At 41.0% G+C, this 15,016-nt stretch overlaps 4 protein-coding genes across 4 annotated transcripts; 3 read left to right on the top strand and 1 right to left on the bottom strand.

Moving 5' to 3' along the window:
* The first annotated feature begins 1,391 nt into the window (after positions 1-1,391).
* dhrs7ca (dehydrogenase/reductase (SDR family) member 7Ca) lies at positions 1,392-3,225 on the top strand. Its single transcript, XM_028412544.1, has 7 exons — positions 1,392-1,445; positions 1,704-1,869; positions 1,948-2,060; positions 2,323-2,533; positions 2,610-2,702; positions 2,783-2,935; positions 3,020-3,225. Exons 1-7 carry the CDS (start codon positions 1,392-1,394, stop codon positions 3,223-3,225), a joined length of 996 nt encoding a protein of 331 aa, XP_028268345.1.
* Positions 3,226-3,825: 600 nt separating this feature from the next.
* Positions 3,826-4,911, top strand: LOC114440226 (protein NATD1-like). The gene is made up of 3 exons (XM_028412553.1): positions 3,826-4,050; positions 4,468-4,586; positions 4,669-4,911. The coding sequence occupies exons 1-3, from the start codon at positions 3,888-3,890 to the stop codon at positions 4,783-4,785; spliced, it is 399 nt and encodes a 132-aa protein (XP_028268354.1). The 5' UTR covers positions 3,826-3,887; the 3' UTR covers positions 4,786-4,911.
* A 1,964-nt stretch (positions 4,912-6,875) lies between these two features.
* On the bottom strand, positions 6,876-9,879 carry LOC114440218 (germ cell-specific gene 1-like protein). Its single transcript, XM_028412546.1, has 5 exons — positions 9,576-9,879; positions 8,906-8,953; positions 8,332-8,484; positions 7,259-7,370; positions 6,876-7,179 (listed from the first exon to the last, which is right to left on the bottom strand). The coding sequence occupies exons 1-5, from the start codon at positions 9,877-9,879 to the stop codon at positions 6,876-6,878; spliced, it is 921 nt and encodes a 306-aa protein (XP_028268347.1).
* A 2,723-nt stretch (positions 9,880-12,602) lies between these two features.
* Positions 12,603-13,438, top strand: rcvrna (recoverin a). Its single transcript, XM_028412455.1, has 3 exons — positions 12,603-12,983; positions 13,111-13,222; positions 13,320-13,438. The coding sequence occupies exons 1-3, from the start codon at positions 12,603-12,605 to the stop codon at positions 13,436-13,438; spliced, it is 612 nt and encodes a 203-aa protein (XP_028268256.1).
* The last annotated feature ends 1,578 nt before the right edge of the window (positions 13,439-15,016 follow it).

Below are 15,016 nucleotides of genomic sequence, written 5' to 3'. Positions count from 1 at the left end.
AAGTTATGTGGCTCAGTCAGAGAGAAACGAACAGTCTTATTCGATCTGCCTCTGATTTATGCAAAGTGCACAGCCAGTGCAGCCAATGGGAGAACTTTGCTTTAATGCTGAGTTTATTCCAGACACAGACGGCAGAATGGACCAAAAGGCGCTCTGTTATTGGTTATGGAATAATGTGGCGAGTGCTCTGTGACACTGAGTCTTTGTGAGAGTCACAGCATCTATTTTTAGGATAGTTTATATTTAGAAACCTCTTCACAGGCCAATAGCCGGCGCTTGGCATGGTAAATGCAAACTGAAAGGTTACCTGCACATTCCAAGTGAGCGTCGGCCTTCATAATCCGATGGCTGTTAGGATGGTAACAGTGTGAGGTGCTGCAGGTGGAGGCCTCTGGACGCAAACATGGAAACTAACCAAATTCCAAAAGCACCATCACACACTGAAAGAGCCTTTGAAATCACGTCATGTATCTGTAGTCGATTTTGTTTTTGTTGTCGTTTGTAGTCTTGTATCTCATTGTAGTTTCATTTGCAGGTATAGGCCTTTTGCACCTTTGCATATATTGCGCGTCTTTTTCTGGTCAGTTTGAATTATTTGGTGGTGATCTGTAGTCACTTCATGTTTGCTGTTTGTCTGTATTTTATAAGTGTTTTGTCTGCTCATGTGTTTTGTATTATGTTTGTGTATTTTGTTGAAATGTAAAAGAGAATATGATGCTACTGTATTTTATGAAACAGCAAATGTCCCAGTGTATATGTGTGTGTCATCCAGAGGTGTGGACTCAAGTCACATGACTTGGACTTGAGTCGCTTATTTGATGATTTGTGACTTGACTTGATAAAATGTAAAAAGACTTGCAACTTGACTTTGACTTGAACGTCAATGACTTGACACTTCACTCGGACTTTAGCCTTATGACTTGAAAAGACAAGTATGTTTAAAAAGTGTAGACTAATCATTTTATTTCTAAATTAAATGTCAGCACATATATTTCAAATTTCAGCTTTTACAGTTTTGTACATGTTGTGACTTAATTTGTCCTTGTTTTAATCAAATGTGTGACAAATAAACTGCTGATTTAAAAAGTATGCAGGAAGTGGCAATTCAATATTGTATTTCTCTGTTGTTAAAAGGACTTGAAATGACTCGAAATTCAAAGTTTCAAAGGACTTTGGACTTGACTCGGACTTGCCAATACTGACTCGGGACTTGACTTGGGACTTGAGGACAAAGACTTGGGATTCACATGTGACTGGCAAAACAGTGACTTGGTCCCACCTCTGGTGTGATCACTGCAGTGGTATTTATATTACTGCTATAAGAGCCTGGTTAAAAACCGTCCTCTCTGTCTTTGTTTCAGAGTCATAAGAACACATAGTTAGATAATAGAATGGTTGTAGAGGGTGAGATGGAGTCCAATGTAACAGAGCCGGAGAGCTTCTGGGTATGAAACACTCCTTCATGGTGTTAGACATCTCATCTCACCTCATCTGCCTCGACAAAAACAAAAACCATTTTCCATCTAAAAAAAAAAAACATGTTGGATTGAAACATGTTTTAACACAAGAAGCTATGCTAAGCTAACTAGAGACTAGATGTTTATTGATAAGCATGATATTCTAAACAGTGTGTGTATTCACAGAGATACATGTGTTCCTCCATAGTAGTAACAAACTGAACTCCTTTTCAGGACATCCTCCAGGACATGGACCCAGCGTGGACCACCACTGTCCTCGTGGTGCCCTGTGTTGTCGTGCTGACAGCTGGATTCTTCTACCTCTATGGTTTGATTGTCGGCCTGCTTTCCAAAACATCGGTACGCAATAAAGTGGTGGTCATAACGGACGCATTGTCCGGGCTGGGAAAAGGTAACGCAGACACTATTTTAAAGATAAAAACACAACACGCTGACTTTATTGTTGACTTCAGCTGTTGTGTGTTTGAAGAATGTGCAGCTGTGTTTCACAAAGGAGGAGCCAGGCTGATCCTCTGCGGGAAAGGCTGGGAGAAACTGGAGGAACTTGCAGATGACTTGACGAGCACCTCGGATCCTACAGTAGTAAGTACAACAACAACAACAACAACAACAACAACAACAACAACAGTCAAGGAAGTATACAAACAGTGAAACAAGGTGAGAAACTGTAGTGATAGAACTACTCAAACTGAACGACATACAGATCTAATTACAAGTCCTTAATTCAAAAAATCCTGCACACAGATTATAATCCAGCTACACTGTATATAACCGAATTAGCACAAAGCTAATACATACGAGTTTACCTGCAGACCTCCTCTTCCTGTCTGCTCCCCCTCCTCAGACGTTTCCTCCTAAACTGGTGATTCTGGACTTTGGAGATATGGACAGCATGCCAGAAGCCATCACAGAGATCATGGACTGTTACGGCTGTCTGGATATCCTCATCTTCAACAGCAGCATGAAGGTCAAAGCCCCCGCACAGAGTCTGTCTCTGGAGGTGGACAGGCTGCTGATGGACAACAACTACTTTGGGCCTGTCACACTGGCAAAAGGTGGATGATGGGAACACATGAGGCAGGATTTTAATGTGATTCAGGTGTGACAGAGTGGGTTGAATTTGTGTTTCAGGTGTGTTGCCATCCATGATCTCGAGGAGAAGCGGTCACCTGCTGCTGGTTAACAGCATCCAAGGAAAACTGGCTGTGCCTTTCCGGACTACTTGTGAGTCGATGGTGGGAAATATAGTGATAATGGTGATGTACAGGCAGCTGTGCTTTACAGATGTGAACTCTTTATTCCAGATGCTGCATCTAAACATGCTGTTCAGGCCTTTTTTGACTGCCTGAGAGCAGAAGTGGAGGAGTACGGCATCTCCGTCAGCACCATCAACCACACCTTCATCAGCTCTGCCTCTGAGATGACAGAGGCAGCAGCCTCCAAGTCCTTCTGGTCTTGTGAGTGTAGTCAAACTTGACTTTTAGTGATCATAATGTTGCTCTGAATGCTGAAGTATTGTCTTATCTTTGCTTTACCTGCAGTGCTGTACACCAGGAAGCCCCTGGGAGTCTCTCCGGACGAGGCAGCCACTGAGATTGTGAAGACTTTAAACAACAAGAGGAAAGAAGTGGTGATTGCTCCCTCGCTTCCCAAGGCGGCCATTTATGCCAGATCCTTCTTCCCAAACGTGTTCTTCGCTGTGATGGCTGCAGGAGTGAACAACACTGTGGCTGCAGAGAAGATGTAGAGATGCTGCCTGCGGTCATGACAGGACGTTTATATCACAGGTTTGCTGGTGCACACTCAATGAATCAGTGGAAGGGAATGGATTTTTGCAGTTTTTTAAGTTGGTCGACGGAAATAAAGAAGCTGAAATGTTTTACAGCAGGAGGTCAAACCCACCATAAATGTGTGAATCAGTGTTTTGTGTTATTAAATCGTTTTGAGTTGAATTTATATATAAAAATAATGACTATTCATTAAGGTTGCCTTAAAGGAAGACAATCATCTGTTGTTAGACAGGATGTTTTCTTCATATTAACACCTGTAAAATGATGTAACGTATGCATGAAAAGTACAAAACATACATTTGTATTGTTAATAAAATGAAAATAAATGCTGTTTTTCTATATGAATTGAAATTTCCTAACAGTTTATTACAACATCCCACGTACGTATTAATGTATTATTTGTTATTATTATGTTTTTTTTGTTCTGTTAAAATACTATTACGTTTGAAAAAACATACCTCCACATGGTAGATAAAATAACAGGCATCTGCTGGTTTTATTTAAAAGGTCAAAATAAGGTCATTGGTCACAGTGTACTGTCTGCCGGCGCCCTCTGGTGGACATGTTGGTGTACAGCTGTTCGTCCGCACACCAGCGTGTGGCGTGAGTTTCATAATAAATGGCCTTTAAATTCATTTCCAGACTTTCGGCATCACCTCACAGACTCACGTCCTATCAGAGTTTCTTCAGCGCGTTAAACTGCAGCTGTAGCGGAGGAATAACGGTGGAACACGACCGACACAACCGACGCTTTACCGTCACACCAGGCAGCGGCGGCGCCGGTAAGCACACCGCTGGGGGTGGAGAGGCTCCAGTGTCGGCTAAGACCTTAAAGGAAAGCCCGGGGTTCACTCGAGGCCTAATGATAGAACAACAGGAGTGAGCTGTATTTAAATATCTTCAACTTTCGTATGTGGCTAAAGTCATCTATGACCCCATGGCTCTAACAATTCGGCGTTTACATTATCAGCAGAACAAGGACATTTAGTGCACTTTTAATACAATAGCACAGTAACAGCAGCAACATAATGGTGCCCTAAAGCCAGGTATTCTTAATGGGAGTTTGGTACTTGAGGTCTCATTCAGTTTTCCTATTTTATTTGTCTTACTGATATAAAAACACAATATAAGTTCATTTACAGCAATAAGTGATACTTTTACTTTGGGATGCTGGTCACATTAGTGTCCTCTGTCCTCAGGAGACCATGAACGTGCAGTGCTGCATTACAGATTTATCGGAGAGAAGGAGGTGGACCTGATGTCCACCTTTGTACCCGAGACGTTCAGGAGCCAAGGTGTTGCAGCGCTGCTGTCACAGGTAAGAAGAGTCTGAGGCATCATTAGTCTACCTTTCATATATGACATGTTGGTTTTCATATATTTAAATGCTGCTTTCACAGGCTGCCATGGACTTTCTGGTAGAAGAAAACCTAAAGGCTCGGGTCTCTTGTTGGTACATAAAGAAATACATTGATGAGCATCCAGAGCAGCTTTATAAAAAACTCATCATCACTTGACTGCGGCTTCTTTTTCTTCTGTGTGTGCTACCTCAAATTACTTTCATACAGGTCGGAATCCACAAGAAAAAAGAACCATGCATTTAACATTAACCACATTACAGTAAAATGAAGAATTAAAGAAACTGAAATGATTTATATATAGTAGATCATCAAATTGTACTTTTGTTTAATGTTTTGTATTTATTAAGGTGTATTTTTTTCTAAAATAATTAAATACAATTTTACTTTTTCACTAAGTATGTTGATATGTATATATTGTCCATGTATGAAGTATGTCTGTTTGCTCATAATGACCCAAAGTATGACATAAATGTCAAATTATGCGTATTTCTTCTGCTTGTTTTTAGAACATACGTCTACAAAGTTGTAGTGGGAAAGGTTCTTTTTTTGGCAAATATCCATAAAATGAATATATACACAGATACATGTATTCATTTTATTTGGGTGTATATGTTAAATTGGCAGGTCATGATCTGTCTGTAATGGACCACCAATCATACTTCAAGGCTGAGGTTAAGACAGTCCTCCCTACTTAGCAAATGGACACAGAAATACAGTTTAAAGTAAGAAAAAGTGACCACAAGGACATGTCTCAGTACGTCCTGATGTCATTAGAAGGAAAGAGGAGATAAAAAAAATCACCCATTTCACCACAGGTCTTGCATCAGAAATCGGCGTGTTTGGTAACCACAGTATATCTTGGATTCTGGCCACTAAACCAGATTACTTCTGTCACCACAGCAGCAGTGCTCGTTTATCAGCAGGGGAGAGAAGAAGCGCGCTGTAAGAGATCAGCCACTGTCAAAACCAGTCAGGGTTTTTAAATTGATTCGTTATTTTTTCCACAGCTGTTTAAAGAGAAAATCCTTAAGTGAAAAGCACAGTCAGTCATTTTTATTTTCTCTTTACATCACACCCTCCTGTAAGGTCTGCTTGACTACATGTGTCATATCTGTCCCAACAGATGTCAGCCTTACTCCATCACTGCACCACTGTTATGGTCTGTTGCTGTTAATGTTTCATTTATATATTCAAATTTGAACATGTGCATTCGAAAGAATCAGCTAAACAAAAGACAGCAGCTGTTTGAGGGGTCTGAGTGCCATTAAAAGAAAATTCCTGACTTGAAAGTTGTTTTTGTGACAAAAAAACAACAACACATCATTCAATGTGTGGGCATCTTTGAAGTGTTTTTGTAAACTTTCTTGCATATTACACACATATACAGGAAGTGCCTGGCAGGCAGTCACAGAGCTGCATGACCAACCAGCACAGGGAGAATCAGCTCATCCCATCTCTTCCTGTTAAACAGTCGGAAGTCAGTTTGCACATAGTAGACAAACAGTCTGATGTTCACATCATATACACACACACACAACACGAGACAAATGCCCCCCAGACCCAGACACGTTAAAGGCCCCCGACCCCTAAAAAGCAGGAAGACAGCAAGACTGAAAGAGACACAAAACAGCTGCATGTGTGTGTTTGGTTGTTGTTACTTTGTGGTTTGTATTTCTGAGGTTAAGCCTTTCATTTGAGGTGACTTGTATGTTTGTCTTGAATTGCACTGCAGCAATCTGTGTTTTTTGTGTCCTTTGTATGCCTCTGTGCGGTTGCTGTGCATCACTTTATGGTGATTTTTTTTGTATGTTTTGTGTCTCTGCAGTCATTTCTAAGACGCTATGGTCATTTGGGATAACTTCGTGGACAATCACTATGTCTGCTCAGTAATGCGTTGCTAGTTTCTGTCACTGAGTAGGTCTGACAGTTCAATCAATGTGAACAGAAACAGGCGGGTTCAGCCACAGTTGAAGCAGATGTGAAGCAGTAGCGTGAACATCCTGCAGCTTGCCACAGCGCTGTGTGAAGACATGTCCCCTTCTCAAATAATGGTGCATGGAGAGATTTGATTAAATGCATGTTGTTAAAGCCGCCGGCTTCCCGGGACACATCTGATGTGCGGCAAGGAACAAAACAAACAAATATTCTCCTGTATTAAGATAGATCTAAATCCAGGAACAAGAGTCAATCTAGCTCCAGCAAATCGGCCCTGGAAGCAGCTTCAGTCAGATACAGCAGTCCGCTGTTTAACAGTATGCCTCCCCTTGTTGTTCTGGGACAGTGTCAGTTTCGACTACATACATTGTCCCTGTGGAAGGTTTGTGGCCGTTGACCGGCAGTTCTAGTGGTGCCTCAGTGTCAGCTGGCACAGCAGTCAGGTACATGTCCCACATCTGCTCGGGAAGGGCCATCTCCATCATCTTTTGCTTGATCATCAAGCTCTTCTCAATGTTCCGCCGCTTGTATTTGAACTCTATGATTGTCTTTGTGTATCTGTTCAGTGCTGTGACAGCGGAGCCCATACAGGTTCCAAAAGAGCCCCATGCTAAGCTGAGGAGAGGGAAAATGAAAATGGAGTCACTGCACACATTCTAACAGATTTCTAGTAGATATACAGAAAAACACTTACACATAAGACCAGCTGTAGTCCCAGGTCTTGGGTCTCCAATCCTCTGGTCCCATAGCAACAGCCAACTGGAATATGGTAGTAAACATCATGTGGGCCACCATCCCACAAAGGCCTGAGAACAAGAACAGGTCTGTGAGGATTGTGCAATACTGTCAAATTTTACTCCAATCACCCAAAGTAACAGTTACATTTTTCATTTGCTAGGTAGTGACATTTTAAACTAACATTTAGGCCAATATTAGATAATCCATTTTCAGGTTAATCCAGGTGGCTGCATGAGAACACGCATAAAAGAGCATTCATACATCCACCTTGCTTCGCTAATGTAGGTCATGTTTTTTAACAGTTTTTAGTTAATATTTATTTTTACATAGCATTATGATGTTTATAGGAGCCATTTATAAGTGAGAAACACCTCTAGCATTAAGTTAGTGGTTGGTTGGTTTTAAAGCACTACGTTAACATCATTAAGGACTGTACTGTCTATGGTCTAAAACAATACGACTATCTACAGTGAAATATTCAGGCAGACGGTGGGTGAGGTGAGCTGGCCTGTCCGATCCTGGCCCTCCCTCATCCAGCGGTCTGTCTCTCCACAGCTGCTTTTCTTGGGATTAACTCATAACAACAGGGGGGATGGGGGAGTAGAAGGGGGCGGGAGGGAGCTCCTCTGGGCCGGTCTTGGCACGGCCCAAAACCACGGCCCCGGCTCCAATCCGATTAGTCCACAAACCAGTAAATCCCCAAAGGCAGTGAGTGGACAGAGTGCAGTTAGCTGCTCCGAATGCTTGCTGACTGTCAGTCTCTCCTCGTTCAGCCACCATGACCTGCTGCCCTGCTCCTTTTCTTCATTTTCTGCTATGTTATCTGCATGCTCCGGGTAGTTATGATCTCTCTTATTTATATAAAATATAATGTGAAACCTTAACACATTTATACACTAACTGATCAACATACAGGTGTATAATAGCATGAGACAGAAACAGCAAAACTATGTCAACAAAAACTTTGGTTTAGGAGCAGAATGTGAGGTGAGATGGTTTATCATGAGCGAGGTGCAGAGCATCATTTACCTGACAGGGCTGTTAACACAGCAGCAAAGGCACTGAGCTTCAGCTTGTTCATGACACTGAAGCAGGGGCACTGCTCCAGAGTCATCAGAGCCCCGCCTGTGAAGAGCAGGCTGAGGTACAGGCTCTCAGCCACGATACATAACCACAGCACCCCTGGGTACACAGAAAACAGAGGGAGAGACAGAAATCAATTGTGTTGTCCTAATAATACCCTGTCCCTGATGAGTAATCCCACTGTATAAAAGCAGACATGCATGTGGGTACAACAGGTTTGCTCCTTTCACCAGATCGTCTGGGCAGCCTGGAATTATAAAATCAGGACAACAACAGCTAGAGTTAGGTGTTCCTGATTGTACCTGGGTACAGGAAGTGTTTTTCTTAACCCTATCATTGCAAATATGCAAACAAACTCATTGCACATGTGTGATGTGAAAATGATGGTTTGAGGTAATGACCATGAACTGCCCCTAACTATCTGATGCCTGAAAACAGCCTGCAGTAAGATGTGTGCCAAAAAGTGGTTGTTGGAGCTATAATCAAAACAAACACATGTAGTGACAATAGTTTTACTGACCTCTTTCATGTTCAGGTGCAATCTCCGAGAAGTCCCGGCAATCAAACCCTGTGAAGAAAATACAGAAAATCTAGTCTCCACCATGCACTTTGGTACTAATTACCATTCACTGTTCCAATCACCTGACAAAAGTCCTGCTTCATTGATAAATACAGTTTAAAATGTATTTCAGAGTACTTTTTGGGGAAAAAACTATTCTGTAGAAAGCACACTTTCCATATTAGTGGTAGTTGGTAGACAGTTTGACTCCTAGTTGCATGCAAATCCTTATACAAACTAATTTTTCCTAGTCTTATTACCAAAGCTTATGAAACCAAAGGGGACAGTTTGCATGCAAGGCAAAGAGAAATGTTTTAATCTGGGAACAGTCATGCAACTGATATTCTGAGAATAACTACAGTGTGTGCTTTAACATTAAATTGTTCAAATCTTTACTTATGACTGCTGCTAGACTATCAAAAGTAGACGAAAGCTACAATGCACAGTATTTACATATAAAGCCAATTTTCTGTTCCACATTTTATCTCCAAATGATGTTCAAATGATCTACCATAGTAACTTTTTGCCAATAAGGGGCTGTTTCCTGACTTTTGTGCTTCCTCCACACATACTTCCTGTTTAGCTGTACCTACATCCCAGCCTGAAGCTGAAGGGCTCGTGGTGACCTTACCGTTCATATCGACAGCCTGCTCACAGGAGAAAAATATTCCTGTGTGGAACTTCCTCATGAGGAACTTCTCCTCTCCTGTCTCAAAGATGTACTGTACCAAGCGGCTGTCGTTGATATTGGAGCTGTTGAAGCGAATGCAAAACCCCTGCTTGACCTTCGTCGGTGGTCCTGTGCAGAAGGGCTTGACCACCTTCCTGGTCCCCTCGCACCAGTAGCTGGTGGTCACCGCTGATAAGGCAAAAGCAAATGCCACAAAGTTTAGGGTGAGCGCCAGAGAAGCCCGCCGCCCGCGCTCTAGCCTCATGGTCGAGGCCGACCCAGAGGAGATGAAATGAAAAGGCAACTAATCCAGGCTTTCGATATGTAGCCACCGTGTTTCGCCTCCCAGCAGATATATCAAATCTTCATAATCTTGTTGCGTTTGGGGCTCCTTGGGTGAGAATGGTGCACATCCCTCCGCCAGCTCTACTGATGCACTGCCACCTTGATTGCAGGATTCATCCTCCACACCTCCAGAGAAACAATGAAGACCCATGGCAGTCTTTGTTTCTTTCTGCTGTATTTGAACTCTTTCACTCTCTGTGCTGCTTGTCCAGCCTGATCGCTCCTCCCCTCCTATAAATCTTTGCAATATTATCCATTACAAATGGCAAATTATAGTCCAGACTTTCTTTGAGCATATCAGCAAAAAAAAGATTACCATAAGCTTAGGTTATAATCCAGAACAAGAATCTTCCTACATTTTCCTGAATTTTCTGCATTTCCGAAGCAATCGCAAACATAAGATCAAATGCCTGCTCTACAGTCACTGACCTATGACATAATGTGTAATGGCTCATAGGAAAATCCATCCATAATGTGTGCTTACATGCGGGGCAAATCTCCTCACGTCTAATAGCTGCCAATGCGGCATAAACAAATGAAGACAGATTACTCACGGAAGTATGTAAAGGAGATGGCAGATGTTAGGAGGAACATCTGCTGCCTTAACTCTCATGTATTTGTCGTTTTTCTAGCAATAACTTCCCATCATTTTCTGCACAGCAAATGTGCTGTCTTTGGTTTGAGCACAAGGCTTATTGTTAAAAGCTTAAACATATAAATAAGGCCTCAAGATGAACTGAAACAATGCTACTGATTGCCTCAGATGCTAACATGCTAAAAGCTTTTTGGATTTAAACACAGCAGCGATGGCTGAGGAAAGCCTCACAGATCTGCTACTCTACTGTAACCTTGAATATTCTCTCAATCGTAGCAACCCTGCCATGTTGTCTGAGACAAATCCAAACTACACTGAGAGGACACAAAGCTTACAGAGAATTTAGGATTATTTTAAATCAATGAGCAAGTTAAACTCATGTACACTAGTATGACAATTTGAATTATGCAGGACAACCCCAGCTGTCCCACAGCGAGGTCCACTTCAGTCCTGTGCCGAGACAAAACTAACAGTATACAAGACGTTTCAACAGTGCCTCAATGAAGAATAATAATTAAGGATGAAAATAATAATAACCGACAATAATCTAGGTGTAAGCCATCCGCATCATTTCCATTTAAATCTCCTGACCTTTGCATGAGTTGAATTCTCTCGAATATAAAGAGATTATTCTTAACATTAGCTTCCATGTAATAAAAAACACAAACACAAGATGAGTAGGCCCAGCGTTACAGTTGATGAAGCAATAAGCTGGTTGTACAGTGAATGTTTCCTAAGACTCATTGCTTTTTACATAATAATACTTGCATGGGTATAGGGGGACAGATGTGAGCTTTGAATGCCTTTTCCCCAGAGATAGGGGAAATGTTAAGTGATTATGTAATAACATGATGATATTAAAAAGGACAAAGAAAGGTCTGCCATTCCTTAAACTGTAGGTGCAGTTATTTGATCTCAGATTATGTTTTTCTTTTAAATTATTGTATTTATGTGACATAGCATTTAGTTAACAAAGATGCTGCTGGATTATAAACAGCTATGCGTCACTTGTTTAACTGTTGTGTCAGGATTACAGTAAGCAATGGCTTCTTGGTCCTTGACGCATGAGATAGATTACTGGAGATTAATATGGATGCTGATCACAACAAAACATATAATTAACTAACTACATTGCAGCAGTATGAAAGGGTTAACCGTGCATCATGCTGCTGTTTGTTATGTTATTTCCTTTAGTGGGTGAGCACTGAATCACATACAACATGTAATCATTCACAGGGATAAGTGGAGCTTTTCTTCTGTAACATCTTTCCCTGTGTTAAAGTGTTATTTACTGAAACCTTATTTCCAAAATGCATTGATTTTTTTTTTTACAATACATATACTTAACTTTCATCAATTGCCCTCATTCACTGCATTTTTTGGCACCACTGCAGCAGATGGTGTTGTAATCTGGCCTGAGACTATTATAGTGTGGACGCATATAATCTAATCCCACTGTGTACAGGCAACTGAGACTCTGCAGGGCCACAAGACGACCCCCAGCATCCAGGCGGCCTAGTAAACACACTTCTAATAGATTAATATTCTGGCCCTGTTTTGACCTCTTTTGTCAGATGCGGAAATTACAGAAACTCCTTTAGAGTGCTGCATGTGTCGCTTTTCTGGTCTATAATTGGTCCACCAGCACGGGCTTTGCTGCTTTTACCCTGTATGTTATTTGCTGCATATGTCATTTAAAGTATATTTAACATTAAATCTGTAGCTGACCCTGCAGCATCCCTCATATTTATTTCCCCCAGATGTTGAGCTTTAAAGTGTTCACCACCTGTTGCTTTAAATCCTGTGTTTATACTTCGCGTATTTAACTGCGTCTTCAACAAAGGTGTCATAGAAGTGTAACTCTGTTATCCCCTTAATCTTCAAGGCAGCTGTCTGGATTTAGGTAGTGATGACCATAATCCCATTTGGCACTTTGAGGGGCTTGCCCGGGTGAACTCATAGCAGAGTAACACGGAGGAGCTTCGGAGAAGTTTAACCCCCCAAACGCGAAAGGAAAGGAAGGACAAAAAACACTTTTTCTGAGCAGGATGGGAAATACTAAGAGCAGCGCTTTGTCAAAAGAGCTCCTGGAAGAACTCAAATCTAACACCAAATACTCTGAGGCCGAGCTCTGCACATGGTATCAGTCCTTTCTGAAAGAGTGTCCCGGTGGGAAGATCAGTAAGGAGCAGTTCGAAGGCATCTACGCCAGCTTCTTCCCCGACGCAGACCCAACAGCATACGCACGCCATGTGTTTAGGAGTTTCGACACCAATGCGGACGGCACTTTGGACTTTAAGGAGTATATTGTGGCACTACATCTGACCTCCGGGGGAAAGACTCTGCAGAAGCTGGAATGGGCCTTCGCCCTGTATGATGTCGATGGAAATGGAACCATCAGCCAAAATGAAATCCTAGAGATTGTTAGGGTATCTATAAATTTTTCGTATGTTATATAATCTTTGTTTAATGTTTGTTTAACTATGTATTCCTAGAACTCCTGCAAAGTGAAAGAATGTTGTTAAGGTGTCTTATAAAGTACTTACTCTTCTGCAGTCGATATTCAACATGATTCCTGTCGACGACCAGAAGAACCTTCCCGAGGATGAAAACACACCGGAGAAAAGGACGGAAAAGATCTGGGAGTTTTTTGGAAAGAAAGAGAACGGTAAGTACTCTTCATTTAAATAACAGCATAAGAATGACTTTATTGTTTCCTCCTTTCCTAGGATTGATGTTGTTTTACTTGTTGTTGTTTTTCACAGAGAAAATTTCTGAGGGAGAATTCATTCAGGGGGTGATGGACAACAAGGACATTCTGCGTTTGATACAATACGATGAACCTCAGAAAATCAAAGACAAGCTGAAAGAGAAGAAGCACTAGAGGGCTAAACGAAAAACAAAGAACAGGGCGAGAAAGCCCCCACTAGTCTTTTTTCTGTTTACAGTTTAACATGATATGATTGCTTGTCTGCTTGACTCACGTTTCTCTCTCTTTTTATTTGATTTTTTTTTGGCCCATTTTGGCCAAACAATGTGTAATTTGTGTCTTTGTATACAGAAAGTAATGAAATAATTCCATGTGACACTAAAAAAACAGAAGCAGAGGAACTGCTAAAATGTGGATGTACGAGATTCACAGTGTATCTGCATTGAACAGAATCATTCTAAACAAAACAGTGTATCAGTAGCAACTTGATTGTTCGGGCAAGGACAATGTAGTGTCTACAGACACATGGGGGTCTGGTTTTAATAATAATCTGTAAGATTTGCTCATAGAGAGCTGAAGATATGAAAGACAGTCTTAGTTTGTTAGTGTACAAACATATTTTTAAACAATATTTAAAATATTCATCCATGCAGATTTACTTATTCTCATATTCCATCAGGCCAAACAGCAAACACACACATGGTTTGTACAAGGACATGTCTCAGTGTTTCATGATTTAATGGCTGAGCTAAGTGGTTGTGCTAATGTTCGTCCAGCAGTGCTGAAGGATTAGTCTTTTTGATGTTTTGCCATACTAGAAATTATAATACTATACAACTTAATGTTTTATTATTTATTTGTACTGTGAAAAAGACACTATATAAACTGGCTACCCTGGCTAAATGCTAGGCTAAACCTAGAGTAGCACCTAATACATTAAAAGCTGCTTGAGTCTTATTAGCAAGTTATTGTTTTAGAAAAATCAACGATGTGTCTCTGATTTTAATATATAAAGCTGTAAATGGATAGTAAAAGATAAATCTTAATTTACAATAGAATCACCAAATTGCCTACTCTTGCTAAACGCTAACTAGCCTTGTTGGCAGATCAGCACCAATTGCAATCTGTAGCATCTACCTACAATATAAATAACTATATTTAAGCTAAATTTCTATATATTCTGTTGCTATGAGGTTAGCTTTTTGTGAGTGTTTTATTGTTTTAGTTTGAAATTACACATACTTTTAAGAAAACGTGATAAAAATGTTAGCTAAACTGCTAGCCACGGGGTATGGTGGCTAGTTAAGGCTAGCTAGTTTTAGCCAAAGCTAACTCCCGAATTTTTGTGTTTACTGAAGTTGAAAAGACAACATTAATTTAATAACCATATACAAGACAAAAGCTAAATGTAGAAATATCTTATCTCTTATTATATTTACTTACCATGTCATTTTCTGGGGGAAACTGCATGAAAGTAACCGAAAATACACGACACTGTTTAGCAGAGCTGTAGCTTCCCTGCAGCCTCTGAGTCTGGTGGATGTGGTTAAACTGATTAAACTCTGCATGTAAAAGACTGTTCGAACACTGAAGTTTGTACATATTACATCTGTTGGTAATGTAAGGTTGGTACGGTAATAACCTGTGTTAGCTGTGTGTGTTAGCACTGGTTCCTGACTTTGTAAGGTGTCCTCGCCTCGGGTCCCTTTCCCCTCTCTAGCATTTACATGGCAGCCTTGACAGGCTAATTTC

The sequence above is a fragment of the Parambassis ranga genome, chromosome 8 (genome assembly GCF_900634625.1).
Source record: "Parambassis ranga chromosome 8, fParRan2.1, whole genome shotgun sequence".
Taxonomy (NCBI): Eukaryota; Metazoa; Chordata; class Actinopteri; family Ambassidae; genus Parambassis; species Parambassis ranga.
Note: the sequence above shows the minus strand (reverse complement) of the source record. Positions and strands in the feature narration are given on the sequence as shown.